Here is a 23253-nt window from a genome sequence, read left to right on the forward strand (position 1 = left end):
GCATCCCAAGAACACCACATGCAGTTACAACCTATTAACATTTTCAGTGTCTCAGACCACAGCGGAGATCTCCATATGAGTGACCTTGAGACACGCACACACCGACTCTGAAGACAGCACAGTGTGTTATTAATACAGAAACACTAACAAACAGAGACAAACAGCTTCACCTTAAACAACTCGTAGGCATGAAATCATCTAACAATGCTTGTTCCACACAGATAATTCCACAAAGGATACCATTTTGTCACTTATTTTTTATGCGTGTCTTTATTATTTATAATTCTGTACTCACACACACCCATTTTGTGCTGGAGAAATATGATAATATATTCCGTCACCTTGTGGGGGAGAGAAAATGTGCTGGAGATGAAAGAAGCATGGTGACTATTGATTGGTTGGCATTATCAAATGCATAGCTCAATATGTGCCAAACTCTCCAAATGTCTCACATACACAAATCTCAACAAACTGTTTTCTTCCTTTTTAATTAGTGTGATCTGACATGAAAACATTTAGTTCAGATCGTAAGTTCACTAATGAAATGTAATTTATTCACTCTCATGTCTTCTAAAACTGACTTTCTAACTATCATGCTTTAACAACAAAGGGGGGCGGATCATGTGGTATTTAAAGGGATAGTTCACCCAAAATGAAAATTACCCTCAGGCCATCCTAGATATTCAGACTTTCTTCTTTCAGACGAATACAGCTGGAGTTATATAAAAAAATGTCAGTAAATGGCTGTTGAGATTTTGAAGCAAAATAAAGTGCATGCATCCATCCATCATAAAAAGTACTCTACTAGGCTCCTGTGGGTTAATAAAGCCTTCAGAAGTGAATCGATGCATTTGTGTGAGAAAAATATCCATATTTCTAACTTTCGAAGGACGGTGAGAATATGCTAGTCTTGCGAAACGCTTTGTTTACAGTCTTCTCGTGGCTTATATCAAAATCCTCTGACATTATTCTTTACAAAACCTCTGGAATGCAACTTTCTCGTGAACACGCATATGTCAGTTTAAAGTAAACTAGAGATTACGGTTTATAAAGTTTAAATATGGACATTTTTCTTACGCAAACATGTCGATTCACTTCAGAAGGCCTTTATTAACCCCCTGGATCCATGTTGAGTACATTTTATGATGGATGGTGAACTTTATTGGACTTCAAAATTTTCAACTTCACATTTTTCAAATTTGGACTTCACATTTTTTAACATAACTCCGATTGTATTTGTCTGAAAGAAGAAAGTCATATACACCTACACGGTTTCAAATTAAAAACGTTAGTTCAGCAGCTGCCTTAAAATTTTAAGTTAAATCAACTTCAAACTACAATTAATTTCAACTCACAACAATAAAATTAGTTAAAATGACTTGTACTTTTAAGTTGACTTAACTTATGAGTTGAAATGACTTGTACTTAAAAGTTGATTTAACTTAAAGTTTTAATGCAGCTGCTAAACTTAAGTTTTTAAGTTGAAACTGGTGAAAACTTTTTACAGTGTAGGATGGCTTGAGGGTGAGTAAATCATGAGGTGATTTTCATTTTTGGGTGAACTATCCCTTTAAGTAATTCCTGAAGTCATATAATAGCTTTATGTGAAAAAAAAAAAATATATATGTGTGAAAAAGTCATTATTCCCTGATGATCTGCCAATCTATTCAGCTGTTTATTACTGAGTCAGCGATTTTTTTAATGCAAGAACCTGATCAGTATCCTGCACTATATATAGTGCTGTAGCTGTTTGGGCTACTTTTATGACACTTTCATAATGCTTTTTGTCATTCTAGAGCTTGACATCGGAAATATTCTTCAAAAACATTGCTTTTTTGGCCATTTAAAAATTCAAAAAGGTTTGGAATGAAGCTATTTGTTTAGTATCTAAATAACAAAATACAGGCCACATTTTCCGAGACATTTGCTTGTAATGATGTGCATTTTGAATTTGAATTTAACCATGAGATAATTAAGCAATCGCGAATGACGTGCATTGTGAGTTGTGAAGCCATGACGATTTTGTTTATTCCCTCTCTAGGGACCTGTCACTCACAAAATAAGCAGGATAGTCTGCCAATCTCATCACCACCGCCCACTGCAGCACTCGATATAGCTCTGCCTCCCGCCACCATTACCCACACACACAGTAAACTTCGTACCATCAACCGTTGAATGGTAATATGTAAGCCCTGATTCTGTCGCACAATCCAGATGGCAATGGGTGAAAAACAGGTGTGAGAAAACCAGCGAGGACATGTGCTACCGCGTGTGTTATCTCTTTTATATTCATGTTCCGTCGTGTCATGCTTGTGGTTTGGGTTCCCTGCCAAGAGCGTCTCATTTACCACTGGGCTGAAAGAGCTCCAGGCTGCCTGAAGACCCCTCGAAGCTCTTTCACCCCAGTGTTGGACAGGTGTCATGGGCTTTGGCAGGGCTTGTCAAGGCCCTGTTGGCCAGCGCTGTTGGAAGGGCTGCTCTGAGACCTTCAATTGCTGTCGCTGGCTGTGACATCCTTCCCACAAGAGTGAAACTCTCTGCACAATATTGTGTGGAATAGATAAAGGAATAGATTTCTTGCTGTGTTTGTTATACTTGTTATGTATATGGAACTGTTTACTGACAAAAGGCTAATCTGTCCTAGGATTCACATTTTTATTAACAAATTGCCATGTTATTAACCACTTTGGTGTCACAGAAAATGACTGTTCTGACACAGTGCATGTTCTGTAACGTCAAAGGCATCAGACTTAAATATAATAATTGAATGGTTTTTGGTTAAGAAACGGCAAAAAATGGGGGGGGTTCAGGGTTGCCAAGTCTACGGTTTTATCGCAGAATTGGGATACTTTTACACTGTTGCAGCAGGTTGCTTTTAAAGTCCAGGGGTTAAAAGTGTTTCCCTGGAAATATAGGGGAAAACATGTTTTGGGCTAGTTTTGATTAGCAATTGGGTTAAGGAACTGCAAAAAAAAAAAAGTATATTGTTTTTTATTTTTTTATTCTGCGGTTAAACCGCAGAATTGGGCTCATTTTACACTGTTGCAGTGGGCTGTTTATAAAGTCTGCAGATTAAAGCAATCATCCAGGACAGCTATTTCGATGAAGGTGACCCCTGATGGAGGAGAAAACTGGAAAAATATACGATTGGGCTAGTTTTGGGCTAGTTTTTATTAGCAGTTGGATTAATAAAACAGCAAAATTTCTACTCAGAGAAAAATGTTTTTTGACCTCATACCAGTGTAGTTCAGGGTGCCAAGTCTGCGGTTTTACTGCAGAATTGGGCTACTTTTACACTTTTGCAGCGGGTTGCTTTTAAAGTCTGCAGGTTAAAGAAATCTCTCCGGAAAGCTATTTTGGTGGAGAGGACCCCTGATAGAGGGGAAAACTGGAAAAACACAATTGGGCTAGTTTTGATTAGCAATTGGGTTAAGAAACAGCAAAAAATGGGAAAAATGAGATTGTTTTCTAAATTTCTACAAAGAGAAAAATGTTTTTAGATCCCATATCAGTTTAGTTCAGGGTTGCCAAGTCTGTGGTTTTACTGCAGAATTGGTTTTACTGTTGCAGCGGGTTGCTTTTAAAGTCTGCAGGTTACAGGAATCTCTCTGGAAAATTATTTTGATGGAGAGGACTCCTAATAGAGGGGAAAACTATGGAAAAACACAATTGGGCTAGTTTTGATTAGCAGTTGGTTCAAGAAACAGCAAAAAATGGGGAAAACATATTGTTTTATCAGTTTAGTTCAGGGTTGCCAGGTCTGTGGTTTTACCACAGAATTGGGCTACTTTTACACTGTTGCAGTGGGTTGCTTTTAAAGTCTGCAGGTTAAAGGAATCTCCCCGGAAAGCTATTTTGATGGAGAGGACCCCTGATAGAGGGGAAAACTGTAAAACTGAAAAACATAATTGGGGATAGTTTTGATTAGCAATTGGGTTAAGAAATAGCAGAAAATGGGGAAAAAAATATTGTTTTATCAGTTTAGTTCAGGGTTGCCACGTCTACGGTTTTATCGCAGAATTGGGATACTTTTACACTGTTGCAGCAGGTTGCTTTTAAAGTCCAGGGGTTAAAAGTATTTCCCTGGAAATATAGGGGAAAACATGTTTTGGGCTAGTTTTGATTAGCAATTGGGTTAAAAAAAAAAAGTATATTGTTTTTTATTTTTTTATTTTTTTATTCTGCGGTTAAACCGCAGAATTGGGCTCCTTTTACACTGTTGCAGTGGGCTGTTTATAAAGTCTGCAGATTAAAGGAATCATCCAGGACAGCTATTTCGATGAAGGTGACCCCTGATGGAGGAGAAAACTGGAAAAATATACGATTGGGCTAGTTTTGGGCTAGTTTTTATTAGCAGTTGGATTAATAAAAGCAAAATTTCTACTTAGAGAAAAATGTTTTTTGACCTCATACCAGTGTAGTTCAGGGTGCCAAGTCTGCGGTTTTACTGCAGAATTGGGCTACTTTTACACTTTTGCAGCGGGTTGCTTTTAAAGTCTGCAGGTTAAAGAAATCTCTCCGGAAAGCTATTTTGGTGGAGAGGACCCCTGATAGAGGGGAAAACTGTGGAAAAACACAATTGGGCTAGTTTTGATTAGCAATTGGGTTAAGAAACAGCAAAAAATGGGGAAAATGAGATTGTTTTCTAAATTTCTACAAAGAGAAAAATGTTTTTAGATGCCATATCAGTTTAGTTCAGGGTTGCCAAGTCTGTGGTTTTACTGCAGAATTGGTTTTACTGTTGCAGCGGGTTACTTTTAAAGTCTGCAGGTTACAGGAATCTCTCTGGAAAATTATTTTGACGGAGAGGACTCCTAATAGAGGGGAAAACTATGGAAAAACACAATTGGGCTAGTTTTGATTAGCAGTTGGTTCAAGAAACAGCAAAAAATGGGGAAAAAATATTGTTTTATCAGTTTAGTTCAGGGTTGCCAGGTCTGTGGTTTTACCACAGAATTGGGATACTTTTACACTGTTGCAGTGGGTTGCTTTTAAAGTCTGCAGGTTAAAGGAATCTCCCCGGAAAGCTATTTTGATGGAGAGGACCCCTGATAGAGGGGAAAACTGTAAAACTGAAAAACATAATTGGGCTAGTTTGGGGATAGTTTTGGTTAGCAATTGGGTTAAGAAACAGCAGAAAATGGGAAAAAAATATTGTTTTATCAGTTTAGTTCAGGGTTGCCAAGTCTGTGGTTTTACCACAGAATTGGGCTACTTTCACACTGTTTCAACAGGTTGTTTTAAAAAGTCAGCGGGAGATGTATCGACTGTATGGAATTAACAAGAATTTGCATATTCATATCTAAGATTATGCATTATTAATTGTATTATGAATACGTCTTTTGAATTATTATATTTATATAATTATTAATCTTTTTGAGAATATGTATTCTATGACCTAACAGTTGTACTCCGTCTGACTGACTTTTTGAGCTATGTTATTTTCGTCAAGTACATTTGATCATATCTATCATTAACTCCGACACAGAACTATGTTCTTAGAACAAGAAATACTTCTTTGTTAATATGGCAAGGTACGTGACAATCTATCTTTTTAAAGATTAGAGGAAGTTTGGGTCGGTGGGCAATCATGCAAATTAGTAACGTCTTTGGTCACAAGCTGCGAAGAAATGACTAATGTTGCTAATCAGAATTAGACATAAAACCGAGCTGTGAACTTTGGAACAGGAAATTACATCTTCCTTGTCTGGTCTGGTCTTTTATTTTTAATTTGACTCAGATATTTGACTATATTTGATTTAAACTTTATCGAATTTGATTAGATTTAATTTGGCTTTATCATATCAGTGTAGTTCAGGGTTGCCAAGTCAGTGGTTTTACCGCAGAATTGGGCTACTTTTACACTGTTGCAGCAGGTTGCTTTTTTTTTTTTTTTTTTTTTTTTTTTTAGTTTAGTTTAAGGCATAAGTTCACCTAAAAATTAAAATTCTGTCATCAATTACTTCTAAAACAGTAATTGACAGTAACTTGCATAGTATTTTTTTTTTTCCATACTATGGAATTCAAAGGCTATTGTCAACTGTTTGGTTTCCAACCATTTTCTAAATATCTTTTATGGTCAACAGGTGAAGAAATTCATACATTTTTGGAACAACTTGAGTGGGTAAATGATGACTGAATTTAAATTTTTGGATGAACTCTGACTGGTAATGTTATTTCAAGTTCTGAAAACGTAGTATGTTCTCAAAATATTAAACCGCTTTATCTAGAACTCTTTTATCAAAGAAAATATAATTTCATATTACATGACCTCCAACATTTTGCGTCCCTCTTAGTAGTGCTGAAGTTGGGTTTAGACATGCATACCGCAGTTAGCAATGTAAATTCCAGCACAACTGATGTAACAATTAAGCCACGATTCCTACCGTATCAAGCATGAGCGTAGGGCAATTAGCACTCAGTCATCTCATGCTAATCACTGCCTAAAGGCAGAGAACCATAATTAACAAGCTGTAGATTCACAGTCTCTGGGCGCTTCACTCAGGAGGAGGTCAGTCTGTACGGAAGAAGCTATTGTGCCGACAGAGCCATGGGCGGATGTATATGTTGCTTCGGTTTGATGGGGAGGAGCTGAGTGTAATGTCACTAAAAGAGACGTGGTCAGAAGTACACATTCTGATCATATTTCATGTCCATGTCTGTGTGTGAGAATGCAAATAAACATTTGAGAAGTTGAGAAACTGTATTAATGATAGTCTGAGCTTACTCAGACTATAAACTGAACAAAATGTTTTGCAGGGGCATAGCAACTACTTTTTAAAGATCAGTGATCTTAAATTATATTGTAAGAGTCATGCCACTGTGCAAAAACAAAATTACAGATGGTTGCATAAAACTAAAACATTAAGACCAATCAGAAGCCTTTGTTTGATTGCGTAGTGGACTGAACATTTGCAGAAGCAGTAAAATTACCATTGCTTGTGCCCACTTACCTGCCTTTTAACTACGGGTTGTTGCATCACCTAATTAATATTCATGAACCAAGTACTTTACTATTTAAATAATATATCATTGTTTTTGCATTATGGCAGTAAGATTTGAATGTGCTTAACTGTCATGAAAATACAATGCAAAAACATTTCAGTGGTTAAAAAACAAGCCTCATTTTCTTTATGCAAAATATAATTTATTATCTGATTTTTTTCGGGTGAAATATGACAGGTCTATGAGATTTAACTAGTTCCTACAAGGTAAAACCAGTTTTGAACCAAAAAAATAAAACAATGATAATAAAATAAAATAAAGAAACTGTTAAACTGTTTTGATTTCAGCTAGTCACCAAGGCAAGTTTTAGTTTCAAAACTAAAATAACTACAACTAAATTTCAAATTTAGGCGGCAAATTCAAAGCACACAACATCACTAAAACTTTAAAGGAGAAGTTTACTTCCAGAACAAAAATTTACTCCCCCCCTTGTCAACCAAGATGTTCATGTCTTTCTTTCTTCGGTCGTAAAGAAATTTTACTTTTTGAGGAAAACATTTCAAGATTTCTCTCTGTATAGTGGACTTCTATGGTGCCCGCAGTTTAAATGCAGCTTCAAAGATCTCTAAACGATCCCAGCCGAGGAAGAAGAGTCTTGTCTAGCGAAACGATTGGTTATTTTCTGAAAAAAATGACAATTTAAATACTTTTTAATCATCAAATGCTCGTCTTGTCTCGCTCTGTGCCATCTCATTTTCTCCTCCAACTTCAAAATCGTCCTACATCGCTGCAAAAAAGATGATCAAATGCCCTTTACAAAAAAAAAAAAAGGTAAAACAGCAATGTAGGAAAATGTTAAAGTTCGAGAAGAAAATGAGGTTTGAGAAATGTGAGGTTAAAAAGTTTATAAATTGTCTTTTTTTTAATAGAAAATAAACAATCGTTTCACTAAATAAGCCCTTTGAAGCTGTCTTTTAACTGCATTTTGGAAGTTCAAACTCGGGGGCACCATAGAAGTCCACTATATGGAGAGAAATCCTGAAATGTTTTCCTCAAAAAGCATAATTTCTTTACGACTGAAGAAAGAAAGAAAGAAAGAAAGAAAGACATGAAGGGGGTTGTTCTGGAAGTGAACTTTCCTTTAACTTAAATTAAAATGAAAAGAGAAAATCTAAAAATAAAGTCTAATTTAAAATATTAACAAAAACTTCAATAGTATACAATGCTAAAATAACACTGTACCCCTCATAATGCATTAAAAATGTTGCAGTTATTTTATTTTTTGTATCTTTTTCAGCAGTGTTGTTTTTGACAACCATCTTAGATTTAGTCTTAGTTTTAGTCTTTTGGACTAAAATGCTTATTAGTTTTAGTCAAATTTTAGTCACTTCTATATGTGATAGTTTTAGTCCAATTTTAGTCGACGAAAAGGTTTTAGTCTAGTTTTAGTCAAAAAAATGGGAAAAAGTAGTCTTTTAACAAATTAATGTAGGTCAGTAAGTATTTTGCTGTTGGGTAGTGTCACTTATAAGTTGTGAAAATAGCAGATCTATAGTTCAACACATTGTGAGCTTCCGGATCGACTATTTTCACCAATAATTACAATAATGAAGGAATGGTTTTAGACATAATAGACATATATTTGAAATACACCCATAGGTCCTCTCGCCGTTTGCGACCACCCTGTGTGCAAACTGCCGCCATCATGGTTAATCGTCTGTCTGTCTGAGTGACAACAATGTGACGTGTTGAGCACGTTGTGCGCTGCACGCCAGGTGGTTGGCGTAACCAAACAAGGATAGAATGCTAAAACGGCTTGCCATACTAGTATGGCAAAGAGTATTTAATGCTAAAACGGCTTGCCATAGCGTCAGATACTTTTTAGGTTTTAATTGGCATGCACAATAAGCAGAAATGTCATGCATTTTAAACGTCTGACGGACCACCCACTAACATTTTCGTCTATTCTCGTCTCGTCAACGAAAACTCACACACGTCTCATCATGTTTTAGCCATCAAAGAGCCATTTTTATCTCGTCATCGTCTCGTTATCGTCATGAAAAAAAGTGGCCTCAACGAAATGATTTCGTCATCGTCATCGTTGACGAAAACAACACTGTTTTCCAGATAAGTGCATTATGAAAGTGGTCAATTTTTTTTTTTTTTGCTGTTCCGAGATGATCAGGTTTTTTTTTATTTTCAAAATATGTATGTATAATTTTTTTTTCTTTTTTTGAATTAAGTTTAATAGTTATTTTAGTACTTAGGGATAGTTCACCCAAAAATGGCAGAGGGCGGAGACTTAGAGAAGTAGAATTGCTGAATAAAGTAGTTGTTTTTGTTTTCCTTGCGCAGAAAAAGTATTCTCATATCTTCGTAAAATTACAGTTGAACCACTGATGTCACATGGTCTATTTTAACAATGTCTGCACTACCTTTTTGTGCCTGGAAACATTTCAGTTGCTGTCTAATAATAATAATATGTTAATTTGTGTTCCAAAGATGAACAAAGGTCTTACCCGTTTGGAACAACATGAGGGTGAGTAATTAATGACAGAATTACATTTTTTTGGTGAGCTATCCATTTAAAGTTATACAAAACAAAAATGAGAAATATTGCCTTGGTATCTAGAAGAAGTAAAATAAGTTAATGGTTTTAGTTTTAGGCATAGTGTTTGAACTGCTGTTCACCTTACCTGTATAGAAACATCACTATATGATCCTCCAATCACTCCAGAGATGGCCAGAGGCAATTCGTCTGGCACAGGATTTGACCCATCTGGACAGATGAAGCCTGGCTGATGCACTTTTGTGAGAGACGCCCTCACGAACTCCAGCGACTGCTCGAGTGCGTACGTGTCTTTAGAGCAGGTGTCCAGTATATGGGCTCCCAGCTTCAAGCCAGGCAAGATACGATTGTCCTGATTAATTTCGTCCAGCGCCAACAACATGGCCTCCAGCCTCTGGATCCCACGCTCTTCGTTTATCTTACCGCAGTCCTCCGTCCCTTCGCCCTTCTCGTGCACGGGGAACAGCCCTCCGATCACTAGGTCTCCATCCATGATGATCTCCCGCTTGGATCCGGCCAGAGGTGGGGCGTACCTGGGGCTCGTCTGGGCCAGAGGAATTAACAGAAACAGGAATATGGGCGTAACCCCAGCCATGACAGAGGTGAAGAGCTGTTATAACTACCCTGCGTGGTTTAGTCGGATGAGATATTTACTAAGCCTGTTGTTGATCGTGGATGCATCTTGTTATCTTCTTTGCACCTGGAAAATAGATATGAATATCATTGACTTGTTGACTTCACAGCTCATAATGCAAAATAAACAAGACTAAAAATGCAAAACATTGTTTATGCATGATTAATACATCTGGTAACAGAAGCATACAATGCACGGATTCACATATTACATAAGAAATTGAATTTGCATAAGGTTTTGTGGTGGCAATGAGGAGGCGGGCATGTCTAGATAGTAATTCATCCTGATTGAACTCAACATTTCAGAGGTGAGCCTCTGTTTTCTAGCTTCATTAATTCAGATACATCAATAACTCCCAGTGACTACGTAATTTTCTCATGGTGTCAAAGGTGATGGATATCATCTTTTAGGTTATGAAAAATTACAACCTGAGGGAAGAGGATGAAAAGATGAAACGATAAATAATTTCAGCTGATAGGAAAGTCTTTCGCAACTATATTTCACACAGACTGATAGAGCTTTTATCTCTATTTAGAATTGCCAGACTATCTCCTTTACCAGTCTACTATATCGTTGCGAAAATTATGTGCTTTATTTTACATTACACATTTTCAGATGGTGTATACATATATATGTGTGACCCTGGACCACAAAACCAGGCATAAGGTTAAATTTTACAAAACTGAGATGTATACATCATATGAAAGCTCAATAAATAAGCTTTCTATTGATATATGGTTTGTTAAGATAGGACAATATTTGGCCGAGATACATCTATTTGAAAATCTGGAATCTGCGGATGCAAAAAAATCAAAATACTGAGAAAATCACCTTTAAAGTTGTCCAAATTAAGTTCTTAACAATGCATATTACTAATCAAAAATTACATTTTGATATATTTATAGTAGGAATTTTACAAAAAATCTTCATGGAACATGATCTTTACTTTATTTCCTAATGATTTTTGGCATAAAAGAAAAATCAATAATTTTGACCCATACTATGAATTTTTGGCTATTGCTACAAATATACCCCAGCGACTTAAGACTGGTTTTGTGGTCCAGGGTCACACACACACACACACACACACATATATATATATATATATTTTAAAGAGCGTTTTTCTACACTGGTTTGGGCTTACACCTTGCAGAATCTGCAAAATGTCAAGAATTTTACCAAAATAAGAGGGATCATACAAAATGCATGTTATTTTTTATTTAGTATTGTCCTGAATAAGATATTTCACATAAAAGACATTTACATATAGTCCACAAGAGAAAATAATTGTTGAATTTATAAAAATGACCCTGTTCAAAAGTTTACATACGCTTGATTCGTAATACTGTGTTGTTACCTGAATGATCCACAGCTGTTTAGTTCATGAGTCCCATGTTTGTCCTGAACAGTTGAACTGCCCGCTGTTCTTCAAAAAAATCCTTTAGATCCCACAATTTTTTTTTTTCAGCATTTCTGTGTATTTGAACCCTTTCCAACAATGACTGTAGGATTTTGAGATCTATCTTTTCAGACTGAGGACAACTGAGGCACTCATATGCAACTATTACAGAAGGTTCAAATGTTCACTGATGCTTCAGAAGGAAACACGATGCATTAAGAGGTGGGGGTGAAAACTTTTGAACCGAATGAAGATGTGTACATTTTTCTTATTTTGCATAAATATTATATTTTTTAATTTAGTACTGCCTTTCAGAAGTTACAGAAGATACGTACATGTTTCCCAAAGGAAAAAATAAGTTAAATTTACCGTGATAATCAAATTTAAACTAAAAAAAAAAACAGCTGTGGATCATTCAGGTAACAACACAGTATTAATTAATCATGCGTATGTAAACTTTTAAACGGGGTCATTTTTATAAATTTGACTATTATTTTCTCTCGCGGACTATATGTAAAATGTCTTTATTCAGGTCAGTACTTAATAAAAAACAACATGCATTTTGTATGATCCGTCATATTTTGGTAAAATAATTTACATTTTGCAGATTCTGCTGATTGACTTCAACTGTAAATGTGTATGACTGTGATTTTGTAACTTATGTGTGTTTTTAACATACATTTGTGTGTATTTGACTGTTTAAGCGCAATAAGACATGAAAGAACTAAGTGAACTAAGTACTCACATGCCATATGACAGCCGCTTTCTGTGCACGTGCTTCATATGTGTGTGCTTAGAAAACTGTATATCAGAAGTTTAAACTAATATGACTTTAAAACATATGATTTCAGCACGATAGACATGATAATCAAAACCAAACAGATGGCTTTTTTTTGGCAGAGTATTTGAGCAATGAGCTGCACAAAATGCACAAAAGCAGTGAGTTTCTGCTTTTACTCAAAATAGGCATTTTCAAAATGATCTGTGGGGTATTTTGAGCTAAAACTTCACAGACACATTCTCGGGACCCCTGAGAATTATATTACATCTTGTAAAAAGTGGAATAATTGGTGTCTTTTATTAGATATTTTCTCAACCCACCATCACAGTCCAATTCTGAGTGGTTGCATACTAGTCTTGGTCTCTAGATATGACTGATTCACCATTCAACTCAATCTTCGGTTTTTATCTCACATTTCATCATTCGTTAGATTAAAAAAAAAAAAGATTCTCTTCAGCAAACGACACAATTTTGAAGTATCATTTACGTCTGTAGCACATATGGTGCAGGATGAGTTACATGCCAAATATTAATCGTTAGGGTTAAAGGTTTTGAAAAATTATGAGCAACACTGATGCTTACTTTAGCCAGCACCTAATTATAAAATCGAACATATGTTTCGTTCACATTTGTTTCGCTATTTGATTGTGAATCATTTCTGAGTCACTAATAAGTTTGCCCTCTTCTCGCTGCAAGATATAAAGTATAAATTGCATAGCAAAGCAGTTATAAATAATACAGTACATGTATGAATGGAACACTGACTGTTTTATTGCCTTATATATGATGATGAATTTGATCATTTAAATGTGAGGGAGTCTCTGGACAGCAGTAACTTTTCAAAAATGCCATATGTGATTTAATTTAAGATAAAGCACGTATGTTCCCGGTGTTTCCCCTCTTGTACCCTTCCTGCTGCCGTAATGAGGCAACATCTTGTTTATTAGGTTTCTCTTCCTTAACTTCTGTTACCATGGAAACAAGAAAAAGTGGGTGGGTTGGGGTGGCAATGCAGTGTGATAAAGATGTATACATCATGTATTCTAATTAATACAAGATCTGTTATCATAGGTTGATTCAATTGATGGATTATAGCAAGTCAATTAAGTTACGTCTTATAATATTGGGACGCTGATCTCAATCTTCCCAAGTGTGACAACAAAGAAATAAAATAAAATTGGAAAAAAATGTTTTATAAGAAAATATGAGGTAAAGTATCAGAATATCTTTTTAGGTGTTATGTTATTACACTTATTACTGACACATATGTGACCCTGGACCACAGAACCAGTCTTAAGTAGCACGGGTATATTTGCAGCAATAGCCAGAAATACATTGTATGGGTCAACATTTTTTTTATGCCAAAATCATTAGGATATTAGGTAAAAATCATGTTGCATAAATGTATTTAGTAAATTTCCTACAGTAAATCTTATTTATCAAGATTTTATATGTATATATACATATTAAGGTGCAAAATAGCTTGAATTTTGTTTTAATTTTAATTAAAAAAAAAATTCAAATCAATTTGAAACAAAAGGAAAATTAAAAAATTCTTAACTTTCAGAACTTTTACATTTTTGATTGTCAGTCTCAAGATGTCGATTATGTTTTAACATTTCCTTTTATTTCTTATTTTCTCTATTTATTTTTGTGATGTTTCCAATCTTTTCCATTCTTCTTATTTGGAGCGTATCTACGTTGTTCAAAACCCTGATTTGTGTGATTTTGTTATTTTCTATAAAAACAAATATATAAATTTAAACAATAAATAAATATACAAGCATAGTAACATTGTAACATGGCTTTAAATTTAGCCTACATTAAGCTGTGATTCAGTCTGGTTTGGGACCAAATGTTGGTTTGACATATTTTTTTTGTTACTAAATTAAAGAGAAATAATGCTTTTTTAATACAGTACATTTGGAGACAGGGTACTCTCAAAAAAATGCTAAGTTAAAAATTACTATATTTCTTGTTTAAAATGAACCCAAATTAAGTTGGAAATGAACATTTATTAATATGTTCAATAAATGAACATTTATTGATAAGTTGAATAAATAAATAATAAACATTTCTTTGAGGCGAGACACTGCAGGTAAATAGGGTAAAAAAATAACTAATTGTTATCACCTTACTTAGTTCATTAATTAGGCTACTTTAATAATTGCAAACATTTTTTGTATTACAAGTTTTCTAAAATGTTAGTTTTAAATATGCAAATGAGGCATTATTTAATTAAATATGTGTTACTTTGCAGACATTTCTAGTACAAAAATCTAAACACTGGATGAAGTCATTTTCAAAATATTTGTTTAAGTTTTTTGGACATATTAGTGTCAAAAGTTTTTCAGAGGGAATTTTGGGTATTTCATTTTGTCACTTTTTTTTTTACCATTTTTGGGAAATAAAATGTTGTATAAAATCAAGCTAATTATATATGAACAAATCCCTCAGTAAAAACCTTCAGGATATAGACAGTAATAAAAATGTCAATTTTGGTGTGTGTAAGTGCTACTGAAGTGGAGATTTATGACTCAGTGTAGGAGAAAAAACTCATTTTGAGAAAAAGGCCTTTAAAAATATGTATTGTAGTTAAAATCTATTGACACTAATAGATAAGGTGCTACAAAAGAAACACTTAACAGTGTTTTTTGGATGTTTTCTTTCCACTAGTCTGAAAAAACACTTTATGTAAAAACCAAAAAACCAAAAAGCCCAAAATCTCCAACTTGATAGGTGCATGAAAAAACCTGCAGTGTCTCACCTTAAATTGCTTATTAATAAATAATCACCTTTTAATTATTTCTGATGCTTCTAGTAATTATATGTCTGTGTATTTTTAATTTCCAACCTATTTTGGGTTAATTTTCCATATTTTACCCAGCACTCGGTTGTATTTAAATTGTTTAAAGAAAAGTCATGGGGTCTCAAAATGAAAACCTCAATTTTAAACTCTCCGTACAAAAGGTCCAAAACTGTCACTGAGGCGGTGTACTTTGTTACTTTATTTAAAGCACTAATATGACATTTAATATACTAATGTGAACCATTCAGGGTTAAATAAGGCACAAAGATATACATTTGAGCATTTCTGCCATAGGTTACCGGCCCAGTGACAGCTTTGTACCTTTTTCTCTATAAGTGTGGGTGTTATTTAGCTATTAAAAAGGTGCTGGTGTCTCTCAGTCCCTAACCAAAACATTACGGCTTATAATTATAGTTCGTCGGTTTCTAATTTTCACCAACAGCCGTCGACCAAAAGCGCAAAATGCATTTAAATGACATTAAAAACTAATCATGGCTTTTCCCTCTTCTCTGGAACAGATGGAAACAACGGGCACCCTCTGTTCGCTGGACAAGTGAAAAGTGTCAAGGTAATGAAGCGGTCCGTGGTAATGAACTGAGGTCTGGACATCGGTACATTAGCAAAACAATAGCGGCCTCACTTGAATAATAAACATTCACACACGTTTAAGGCCACACACTGTCCCCAGACGCAAATGTCAAAGCATTTTCAAGGTTTTCATGTCAACATTTCAGGTTGACCACTTAGGGGAAAACTGTTAACTGAAGAGTTATTGAGAGGAGCCATCATTACTCTGCTCTTGAATAAGGCACTTCAACCAAGGTTGCTCCAGGGGCACAGCGCTGCAATCAGCGCACCATAAATCGCGAAGGAAGGAAAGCATGAGCAAAATGACAAGCGATCAAAATGATTTGATTTAACTGAAAAACCTTTACCTGCTATGTTGTTTCTGGTTAAAATGACTGGCTTTTAAAAAATTGCTTGTAAATCTGACATTATCATTAAATCTTGGATTCAATCTTCTTACACTAAAAAATGCTGGGTTAAAAACAACTTCTGGGTAGCTGCTTAGGTTGGAAATGAACATTTATTAATATGTTTAATAATCGAACATTTATTGAGTTGAATAAATAATACTTAAATAATATATATTTTTAAAAATTGCTTATTAATAAATTTTCACCTTTTGATTATTGCTGATGCCTCTAGTAAATATGTGTCTGATTTTTAATTTTCCAACCTATTTTGGGTTTATTTTGAACCAGCCATATAGAATTTTTTAAACAATGGTTGACTTGAATAAAACTAACCAGAAGGTTGGGTCAAACATTTAACCTAACCCCTGGGACAAAACAACCCAGTTTCTGGGTTTGTCCATATTTCACCCAAAAGCTGGGTTGTTTTTAAAGGAGTAGTTCACTTTCAGAACAAAAATGTACAGATAATGTACTCACCCCCTTGTCATCCAAGATGTTGATGACTTTCTTTCTTCAGTCGTAAAGAAATTATGTTTTTTTGAAGAAAACATTTCAGGATTTCTCTCCATATAATGGACTTCTATGGTGCCCCCGAGTTTGAACTTCCAAAATGCAGTTTAAAGGGCTCTAAATGATCCCAGCCGAGGAAAGCAAAATGATTGGTTATTTTCTAAAAATATTTACAATTTATATACTTTTCAATCTCTACGCAGAGTCCACACAGAGCTAGACAAGACAAGCATTTGAGGTTAAAAAGTATATAAATTCTACTTTTTTTTTTTTTAAACCGATCGTTTCGCTAAGACCCTTCCTTCCTCGGCTGTGATTATTTAGAGCCTTTTGAAGCTGCATTTTGAAAATTCAAACTCAGAGGCACCATAGAAGTCCATTATATGGAGAGAAATCCTGAAATATTTTCCTCAAAAAACGTAATTTCCTTACGACTTGGATGACGGGGGGTGAGTACATTATGTGTAAATTTTTGTTCTGAAAGTGAACTACTCCTTTAACCCAGCATTTTTTAGAGTGTATGCTTTAATTTAATTTAATTTTGCAATTAGCACTGTTTTGTATTTTTTTTTAGTGTCATATGTCATTGTTCTACATTTATGCACCTCAGTTTTTAAGTATAAAAACATTTAGGTGCATAAGCTCAGATCAGTAAGGCCTAAGATCAGTCAGTTCAATAAAGAAATACATAACCTGTGCTAATTGAAAGGAAATAAGTTCATGAAAAGACTGAATACAATATTTGGTAATAAAATAGCACAGGGGTCGGCAAGTAAGTTTGGCATTTTTGGCCCGATTAACTTACGTGTACTCTATATTTTGTGCCAGAACATAGTCAAAGAAAATTTAAGAAATTAATTTATGAAAAATGCAACTAACTGCCTATGACAGACTGTTACAGTGTCTTTTGTAACTGGTAGTGAGCTGTTATTCCAGGGTAACAGGAATCATGTAGTTAAATTTAATACCTTTTTAGGACTCTTTTCATACATTTTAATCACTTTAACTTACATGTACTATATATTGATTGTAAGATAGCACAACTAAACAGTCTTAGTTTGTGATAACTCCTTATCAATCCAACATAATTCAGAAGGGTGGGAACGGAGCACAAGATAATTAATTAAGTGACTAAACCAATGTAAGGTTAATTAGAAAGAGAAACCCGAAACAAGAATTAGACGATTGATAAAACTTGGCGAAGAGGAAAAATTGTCATGGAAAACACTTGTTGGTTCACAGTTTTAACATATGTTTGCTTAAATTTATTTTGAAGATCTGAGGTAATATGTCTTTGCTTTCAGTATGGTTATAAATGTCATGCAAAATGATATTTAAACTCACATTAGACATTTTTAACATTGAATAAAGCACATAATTAATCAGTATCTGGGATTGTAACTGTCATAGTTTGTGTTGTTGTACCAGCCGTAACGTCCTGGAAATAGAAACCTTCTATCATGTGTTCCGGTGTCGCGTAGTAGGACACAGTGTTATATCGTAAGATGTGCAAATAAATTGAGAGTAACTGTTGCTGTCATGACAGATCTTTTTCAGAACCAGCCACTATCAAAATAATCTGGCTGCGGGTGCGGGCCAGATATTATTGCTGGAGGGCTAGTTTTGCCCGTGGGCCGCCTCTTGCCGACCACTGATATAGCATTACAAGTTTTTAATAAAATGCATCAACAAGTCTGAAAAGCCCGAAAATGTTTCTGATGGATAACCATCAACTTCCACATGTGTCCACATCCCAAAAAGTAGAAAAAGTTGTTACACTGTGTGATATTTGCCAGTATATTTTATTGAATATTTGCTTGACATAAATGCATTTCAATGCAGAAATCTAACATATAAGCACCTTAATAAAATGCATCAACATCTCTGAAAAGCCTGAAAATGTTTCTGGTGGATGGTTTCAACTTCCACATGTGTCCACATCTGTCAGAAAATTAGACAGATTGAAATAAACAAATATTTCAGTACTAAATATGCAATATTACAGCCCAACTATGTCAAAAGAAAAAAAGACTGAATCCAATATTCAGAAATAATATAGCATAAGAAGTTTATAAATGAGGTTGTCACTTTAGACAAAGAGGAGTGAAAGAAAAATCCCAAAAAAGTAGAAAAATTAAATTTTTTGGCATTTGTTACTGTGTGATATTTGCCAGTATATTTTATTGAATATTTGCTTGACATAAATGGATTTCAATGCAGAAATCTAACATAAAAGCACCTTAATAAAATGCGTCAACAAGTTAGACAAGCCTGAAAATGTTTCTGGTGGATGGTTTCAACTTCCACATGTGTCCACATCTGTCAGAAAATTAGACAGATTGAAATAAACAAATATTTGAGTACTAAATATGCAATATTACAGCCCAACTATGTCAAAAAGAAAAAGACTGAATCCAATATTTGGTAATAATATAGCGTAACAAGAAGTTTAGAAGTGAGGTCGGTCAATTTTGACAAAGAGGAGTGAAAAAAAATCCCAAAAAAGTAGAAAAAATATATATTTTTTGGCAAGTTGTTACCCTGTGTGATATTTGCCAGTGTATTTTATTGAATATTTGCTTGACATAAATGCATTTCAATGCAGAAATCTAACATATAAGCACCTTAATAAAATGCATCAACAAGTCCGAAAAGCCTGAAAATGTTTCTGGTGGATGGTTTCAACTTCCACATGTGTTCACATCTGTCAGAAAATTTGATTTTAAATAGAAATAATAAAATAAACAATTATTTCAGTACTAAATATGCAATATTACAGCCCAAATATGTCAAAAGAGAAAAGACTGAATCCAATATTCGGTAATAATATAACATAACATAACATTGTGAGGTTGGTCAATTTTGACAACGAGGAGTAAAAGAAATCCTCAAAAAGTAGAAAAATGTAACTTTTTGGCAAGTTGTTACACTGTGTGATATTTGCCAGTATATATTATTGAATATTTGCTTTATATAAATGCATTTCAATGCCGAAATCTAACATATAAGCACCCTAATAAAATGCGTCAACAAGTCTAAAAAAACAAGAAAATGTTTCTGGTGGATGGTTTCAACTTCCACATCTGTTCGAAAATTAGACAGATTGAAATAAACAATTATTTCAGTACTAAATATGCGATATTACAGCCCAAATATGTCAAAAGAAAAAACATGAATCCAATAATCTGTAATAATATAACATAACAAGAAGTTTAGAAGTGAGGCCAGTCAGTTTTGACAAGGAGGAGTGAAAAAAGAAATCCCAAAAAGCAGAATAATTCAAATTTTTTGGCAAGTTGTTACCCTGTGTGAGCAAAGCCAATAAGTCTTAGTCCAATCCAATACAATTAACATTTTCAGAAAAAAAGGGAAATCATTTCCAGGTCAAAATGACTGGAAAACAAATAATGCTGCTTTGAATTAATTTAGTTAAATTAAGCAGAATATGGAAAAACCTAAGGTTTCAAAAATTTGCTGCACCCTGTTAAAAAAGTACTGTATTTAAAATGCATTTATTTCATACTAACTATAGTTCAAATCTATTAACATATTTACTGAAATATCGCTCAAGATTTACTGATATAAAAATTATTATTAAACTTTATTGGGAGTATCACATGTGCACAATGCACATTTCTTAATATTAAGCCTAAAATGTGTTTTAATATCACCATTGATGATGTATGGTCTATAAATAATATTGGTCTTTAAATGTAAGATATACTTGGAATAGTTACACTTTAGCAAAATCAAATTTATTGTACTTCAGTATATCTTAAGTTAAATTAACAATTTAAGTGCATTAAGCACAAAATTAACAGACTTAAAGTATATCAGTTTAAGATACCAAAAGTACAATTGCATTTTTATTAAGTACATAAATGTGCAAGTATACTTAGGATGAAATAAATGTATTTCAGAGATATTTTAGTACATTTATTTTTCACTAGGGCAGTCAAGTACAGGAAATTTGATTCACAGCTCAAATCTGATGATGATATCAACTTAGTTTAACATAATAAAATTAATGATCACATCAGTATATAAATCCCCACAGGAACACACATTTTTCGTAATGACACGCGATAAAATTAATTCAATTAATGCTCACGTCTGATAGGAGAATAAACCTTTTCCGTCAGGTTGTGGCGTGATAATTATGATTTATGGGCTTAATTTCAGTGTTTTTTCAATGTAATCTGATTGAGGAGTGCACCACACGGATCCACTCTCTAACCCCAGGTTATTTTGGCCATTAAAATCCATAGATAAATGCCTAAGTAACTAAGAGAGGCACATGATAATGCTGGAATTCAGAGCTTGTGAAAATTAGTTCCCTTGATTCTCGCCTTGGCAGCATTTATGTGTATACTGAGAGACCAGATGGGATTTTACCAGTCTGGGCTCACCATCAGCTTGACTGCTGATAGGTTTAAAATATTGGTGACATATCAATATATAAAAAAATATTACATTCTTATAATGTTATTCCCACCTCGCATACAATTAAAGTCCTATTTACTTTTTATAGGACCCACTTTGGTTTCATTGATAACTTCTGGAGCTCAGCCAGACCAGTTGAATGGCTTGGTTAGGCTGCCAAGGACTAAAGCATTCACAGACATGGAGCAAATTAACTATGAGATGTTTATCTCAGCACGTCCAATCAGCTTTGCTCTACGGGTTGCTATGGATGCTTTACACTATTCAGATTCAAAGTGTCAGCGGATGCACAAGAGTGTTAAGTTTTGCGAGAAGTTTTTCTCAACAGGAAAAATGGCATTTCACAGATTGTAAAAAAGTGTTCAAAGGCAACGGTTGTGCTATTCATGAGGGCTCAGTGTTATTTCTCTCTGGTTTGATCTGATGTCAACAGAACTTAAATTAGGTTGAGGAATTTATAAAACTGCAATTGCGTCACCTGCAATTGCTTTTGTCCTGTTTTCAAGCTAGTATGCTTATAATGATTTGACTGTGTTCAAAACAGTTTGAATGTTTGCATAACATAAACGCATTTAATTGAAGTATTTAACAAGTCTGAAAGCCTGAAAATGTTTCTGGTGGATGGTTTCAGCTTTCAGATTGAAATAAACGATTGTTTCAGTACAAAATATGCAATATTGCAGTCTAAATAAGTCAAAAGAAGAAACGCAAACAGCTGCAAACCTAATATATTATGTTTGCATAATGCATACCGATAACATAAGTTGATCAGAGAGTTGAGCGTGTCAGATTGTGCTCAAATATCAAATGCATTTATAGTCAACAAAGGAGCAACATCTCATTGACATTCAAACGCAAGCCTGTGCTGTTTGTATTCTATCGCATGACAGGTTGCGCTCAAGAAATGCCAAAGCATCCGTGCAGACGCGCGATAAGGCAATTCCCCAGCACTTTGACTTGCGATGATTATTGTTGCATGTAATAAATTGTACCCTAATATAACAAGTACCTCCCCTGTGGTGGTAAACACAACCAGTCGGACATGCAAATGATTTTAAAATTAACCAAAGTGTGCGTAAATGCACGCGTACCGAGCGCGTAAATAAAAATGCATGCTTACCTGTGAAGAATTGATCTGGCAGGAATTCAACACCTCGTGGAACTTCTTTCAAGGATGCAAAGTTGATGTCGCTGTGGGATTGGTGAGAAATCAGTTCCCATTCATGATGTCCCCACAGGTGCAGGTGTTTGATGTGCTTGGATCTGTCCTTGGTGCTGAAACAAAGACCTGGTGAAGCGCAGGAGGTGACGAAGAGGAGGAGGAGGAGGAAGATCTTACCTGTGCACAGTGGAATTCACTCGAAATGATGAATGCGTTCTCATTAGAAGCACAAACACCTTCTTCAGCCCACCTAAGTCCACTTAATGGCCAGTTCGGTGCTTTCTCCTCAGCCTCGGGGTTTTGTGAGAGCGCAAGAATTCAGTCCACACACCTGCCATCGTGAGAGGTTTAATAAACTCAAACTAAATCTCCACGGATCCACTGTTCGCTTCTCCCAGTCACGACTTTCCAGTGTATCTCACTGAAACTTGAAAGCTTGTTATTAAACAATATTGGCCGAATATATTAAGTAGCGCCTCGGCAACAAATGCTGGGTCCCTGTGTTACGATTTGATCTTTTAATTTCAAATACTGGTTGTTGGTGTTCAAGGTTCGAGCTTCATGCATTCGTGAGGTTCGGGTGGAACAGCTACCCCTGCGCCCCCTTCGTGTACCTCTCTCTCTCTCTCTCTCTCTCTCATATCTGGCTGCTATCTGCTAAGATAGGTGGAGTCACAAACGGTTTTCACGCTTTACATTGTTTATCCATTACATTTTTAGTAATGGGGAAATGTTATCTTGTTCTGTGTTGTGCACTGTTCATACTTTACACTAGCCTCCTTATAAGTTTGTCACGTCTAGACAAAATCTATAAGGTATAAATACCGTCACGTAAATCCACTCTGCTTTAAGTTTTCTATTGGCTAGTGTTATATAAAATTAAATATATAAGATAAACATTAGTAAAATGGCTGTTTATTGACATTTTCGTCTTTTGCCCTCATACTAAACAACGCATGATGGTTTCTGCCTTCTGCCGACTTAGCTTATGAATATTTAATGAGGTAAGCACTGAGGCAGATTG

The 23253-nt window shown here is 34.8% G+C and overlaps 1 protein-coding gene across 1 annotated transcript in view; it reads right to left on the bottom strand.

Moving 5' to 3' along the window:
* The window catches only part of grm2b (glutamate receptor, metabotropic 2b), a 35003-nt gene extending 12169 nt beyond the window's left edge, over positions 1–22834 (bottom strand). Inside the window, exons 1-3 of the mRNA XM_073825956.1 lie at positions 22407–22834; positions 22188–22342; positions 9642–10214 (exon numbers count right to left, since the gene is read on the bottom strand). Of these exons, the coding sequence (XP_073682057.1) occupies positions 9642–10109 (468 nt within the window). The 5' untranslated portion in view covers positions 10110–10214; positions 22188–22342; positions 22407–22834. The remainder of the gene's footprint in view (positions 1–9641; positions 10215–22187; positions 22343–22406) is intronic.
* Positions 22835–23253: the final 419 nt, after the last annotated feature.

Source organism: Garra rufa, chromosome 20 (genome assembly GCF_049309525.1).
Source record: "Garra rufa chromosome 20, GarRuf1.0, whole genome shotgun sequence".
Lineage (NCBI taxonomy): Eukaryota > Metazoa > Chordata > Actinopteri > Cypriniformes > Cyprinidae > Garra > Garra rufa.